Source organism: Lagenorhynchus albirostris, chromosome 5 (assembly GCF_949774975.1).
Source record: "Lagenorhynchus albirostris chromosome 5, mLagAlb1.1, whole genome shotgun sequence".
Classification (NCBI taxonomy): domain Eukaryota; kingdom Metazoa; phylum Chordata; class Mammalia; order Artiodactyla; family Delphinidae; genus Lagenorhynchus; species Lagenorhynchus albirostris.
This window is the reverse complement of record NC_083099.1, coordinates 95663166-95667943: the sequence shown is the minus strand read 5'-3', so window position 1 is coordinate 95667943 and position 4778 is coordinate 95663166. Positions and strand designations below refer to the sequence as shown.

The 4778-nt window shown below is 40.4% G+C and overlaps 1 protein-coding gene across 1 annotated transcript; it reads right to left on the bottom strand.

Moving 5' to 3' along the window:
* Positions 1 to 3069: 3069 nt before the first annotated feature.
* Positions 3070 to 3465, bottom strand: LOC132520629 (N-alpha-acetyltransferase 38, NatC auxiliary subunit-like). Its single transcript, XM_060149369.1, has one exon. It carries the CDS (start codon positions 3430 to 3432, stop codon positions 3070 to 3072), a length of 363 nt encoding a protein of 120 aa, XP_060005352.1. The 5' UTR covers positions 3433 to 3465.
* Between the last annotated feature and the right edge of the window lie 1313 nt (positions 3466 to 4778).

Here is a 4778-nt window from a genome sequence, read left to right as displayed (position 1 = left end):
TAAACAAGGAATGAATCAGGCATTTTGCAACTGCATCTCTCACTATTGGAAAGGCAATGTAACCATTACGTTTGACAAGTATGGCTTGTTGGATGTGATCATTAAGTGCTTTTATTTCCCCCCCATGCTCCCACACTGTTATTTTAATTTGTTCAATGGGACCAGTATTTCCCCTTTTCTTGGGTAAAATTTTGGGGAAGCCCCATGACTTTTCTGATTACTTTCAGATAGTCAAGTTCTCTGCCAGTAATATATAGGTCTCATTTCATGTGATAATTAAAACTTCAAACTTCATTGGAGTTCCAGCCCCTCTTTTCAGCTCACTTCTGTTGCCTGTTAGCCATGGCCTGATGGGTCGGTGGAGGGGGAGCTGATTGGCCTCTTCCACTGACTTACGCTTCTAACTCGAAAGAGGCAAGAAAGTTATTATTTGGCTAATACTGTCACAAATTGGTACCAGAGTCACAGATTATTGCTGTTATTTTGTTATATTTATTTTCTAAGTTGGAATTTTAACTCTTAGAACAGTTTTAATGGATACTTCAGGGACCATTCCAACATAGGCCCTCCCCATTGCTGGAGATTTTCTAACTGCATTCCCTTTGATGTGAATGAGATACTTTCTCTGGCTGAATATGAGGTTCCCATTGGCCTTGGGTTATTGATGGGCCTTTCACACTTTCATTCAAATAATATATCTTGAGCCACTACTATGTGTCAGATAGTCTTCTAAGTAGATCAATTAGTGAACGAAGATTTCTACCTTGGGAGCATGTATTTTAAAGGAGAAGACAGAAAAACAATGGACATAATAAGTAAATAACACAGCATGTTAGAATGTGACATATACTATGGAAACGAGCAGGTTAAAGGGGATCAGTAGTGCTTGGGTGGGGCTAAATTGTAATTTTAAATAAGGTGATCACTTCAGGTCTTATTGACAAAGTTGATTGCAACTCTTCCCTTTCAGGTATGCTCACCCCTTTGCAATGTGACTTTGCTGCTTCAGGAGTAGAATCTCTTTCCATCTTTTGAGTAGAGGCTTGGCCATGTGATTTGCTTTGGCTAACAGGCATTAACAATTGTGAAAAAGGCAAAGGCTTGAAAATGATTGTGCATTGGGGTTTGCCCTCTCCTTCTGCTAGGGAATCCTTTATCACCAAGTGAAGAAGCCTAGTTTTGCCTGCTGGAGGATGAGAGCCCAAGGGGAGATAGAGCTCTCAGCTTTCCAAACCATTCTAGCTAAGGTCCCAACTGAGGCTGAGGACCATCCATCTGAGGTCATTCTAGATCCAGCTCCAGCTGAGCTGGCATAGACAAGAAGATTATAGTAGCCAACCCACATAATCATGATCATTAACAAACTGCAATAGCTTTAAACTACTGAAATTCGTGGTTGGCAATACCTTACTGATACAATGATGTTTTAACAAAAATGAAGGGCATCCTTCAAGGTGGAGGTGGGTTAGCTTTCTCTGAGTACCTAGATTTGTGGATGGGGTTGGCTACTTGAATAATTTCCAGGTTCTGTTAAGGAGAAGGAAGGTGTGAATTATGTTTGGTTGGTAAGAGTGCCCACTGCTGTAGATCCCAAACAGCTACAGGAGAGGAGAATTAAACTCAGTCTGGGTGGTGGAGAGGGATAAGGAAATGAACCTATGTGGGGGTAACACTTAAAATGTAAGTTGGAATTCTAAATAACAGCTGGCCAAGACAGCTGGGAAGAAAAGGGCAATGAATCCTTACAACAGAAGTGAACAGCTTGGGCAAGGCACAGTGATCTGTGGATCATGGACTTTGGGGGAAATGCAAGTAAGTTTTCTTGTCTGAAGTAGAATTGTGCCCAGATATTTACAACATTATCTGAAGGAATTCATCAGCTTCATCTCTGGTACAAAGAAATATCCAGGAACAGGAATATTGAACTTCAAGTATGATAGCACTTCCAAGAGATTTCCTGGGAAATTAGTTGCCCAGGGAAGGTCTAGGCAAAGGCATTTGTATCAGTTTACAAGGAATATCTGATATGATATTCCCATATCTAGATATGCCCATAACTAGAACAATTTCCATTGAACCATTTCTTTAAGAAGGAATATAATGGTGAAAAACTTAAGAACTCTGGGCCCAGACCGAAAGATTTTGAATCCCAATCCTGCTACTTCTTAGCTGCTTGACTTTGGTCAGTTTATGTAAACTTTCTCATCCTCAGTTTCTTTTTCTGTGAAATGGGCATAACACACTTCCTTCCTGTTCCCCACTGCCATCCACTGCCTTATTTCCAGAGTCTAAAGTGTAATATTTCATGAACTGCTAGTGCCTAGCTGCTTGACTTGGATGCATATACTCCTTTTTACCTTTCTTATATGTAGAATGTCAGCATTCATGGGATTGCACGTCTGTTCTTGCTCTGCATAATCATACAGAGAGATTTCCTTCCCTGCAACCTCAGGATTTACATTTAAAAATTGAATTGATAGCTACTGCTCTGAAAACCATTTCTCTCATCTGTTCCTGCCTTCCAGGTTTAGAGAATTTAAATATGCATTTAACCTATTTTTAATTGGTTGAATTGCATTCTCTAAAAAGATATGCTCAAATCCTAATCCCTGGTACCTGCAGATGTGCCCTTACTTGGAAATAGGGTCTTTGCAGATGTAGTCAAGTTAAGATGAGGCCATCCTAGATTAGGGCGGGCCCTAAATGCAATGACCAGTGTTCTTAAAAGAAAGGGAGATTTGGAGACATACAAACACACTCAGAAGGAAGAAGGCCATGTGATGACAGAGGCAGAGATTGGAGTGACGCAAGGATTTCTATGGCACTCTGTGCTGTGGTTGTTGCAAAAGCTATTATCAATATTCCCATCAGGAAGAAATGGATCTATGCAAGAAATTCAGTGTTTAAATACATAAATGAAGACCGTCGGCAAGGAATAACTTTTTTCCCTTTATATCTTACAGCCAAAACATAGGTTTTCTGCTGCCAACATTGATATTTATCATTATCTTTTTCTTTTTTTTTTCGGTTACAGATTTAATGAAGTCTGAAAGGCATGTGCGATCATGTTCAGAGATAGGGAGGCCCCGCCAGGCTCTCTCTCTGCACCTCGATAGAAACGATGTGGATGTGGTGTCCAGGTACCATGGCCAGGCTCAGCACACGAGGTTCCCCGGCAGAGAAGGAATTCGACGGCTTGAGGAACTCCTGCGCCGAGCCCAGGATAACACTGCAGTCACGGTTGGTGAAGAGGAAGCAACCGACCAGTGTCTGCCCATCTGTCTTGCGAATGCTCATGGTCTTGTTGAGCAGCGCCTCCAGCTGCTGCCTAGCGCGCGTAGCCAGCGAGTCCTCGCGCTCCCCATCTGAGTCCCCTGCGCTGGAGCTGCTTTGACGCCGGCTGCAACAGCCATTCTGCTCTCGTAGCAGCATGATCCAGCAGCGGCCATTTGTTCCCGGGCCTCCTCCAGGCCCTTCAACTTCCTAAGAACCTTCCGGGTCCGGTGGTCTGAGATCTCGCGAGCGTATCATTATCTTTTTCTTAAATTTAAAAACAATTCTATTAATGTTCCTTTCACTGTATCAGATTAGTTGTGTTGGATGAGAATAATAATGATAGCCAGATCGTCATAAGATGCCTTTATCAAGTTTTGTTTTGTTTTGTTTTCAGCAGACTTTATGAAGCAAATCAAGATTTACCAGTCCCCTGGATACTTCTTTACTCTTTAGCAAAGGGATTTGAATGAACAGTTACTGATGAAGAATGACAGAGCATTTTGGTTAGTGCACATAAAATTGTTGTTTGTTCAGGTTATAACAAATACACTTTAAATTTAATTTCAAGTTTCCTCTTTCTTTTCTCTTTGAACTTTTGCTTTGAAATTCTTCTCACGGCCAAAATGCTTTCCCAAATTGCATAGACACGCCATTGCTTCTGAGACCGAATTAGCCTCCGAGATGGGCTCACACAGTCAGCACCACCTAGGCCTGCAGGCCAATGCTAGTTTGTAGCAGTGACCAGGGAGATATCAGCTTCCTAACTGATCTCCCCCTCTTCCCAACCTAATTATTTGGAGACCTTCAAGCTTTCCAGAAATATCTGCAATTAGTCAGATGGTGTCTAGGGCTTTGTTTAAAATTACAATAGAAAATTTATCAAGACCATTTGGTCTAATCTCTCTCATCATCTTCCCTATAGATTTTTCCTCTTCTCTCTGGAGAGTTAGAAATGAGCTGTCATGATTATTATATAATTACAGAGAATAATAACAATAATAATGCTTGAAATTATTATTACACCATGAATAAGAATGATATGTAAAGATAACTCCTTGTCAGAATTAGAAAGATTTTCTTCCAGAAGCTCAAACAATGAACAGTTATTAGCTTTACAACCTCTTTTTGCTGATTGTGGTTGGAGCCCTGGTTTTGTAAACCAGGGGTCATGAGTTCATACTTCACTAGAATGTCAACCTACATCTAGTACCTAAACAAAATGACTTGTACAAAACAGTAGTTCAATAAATATTGTGCATGAGTTAATAGATAAATTAATAATAGGGAAAATTTGGGGGTAAAGATAGATTATATTTCACTATAAGTAATGTTTTTAAATTGTTTTGGGGCAGCTTATGTGTATGTAGCAAATATCTGGTTAGGCAAAGTTTAAAAAGAGAAAACACTTAGAATGTAAAACTATACCTTGAGTTTGATTTCTAGTTCTGGTATTTTTCTGTGTCCTTGAATAAGCCACACCTCTTGGAGTTTCAGTCTTCACA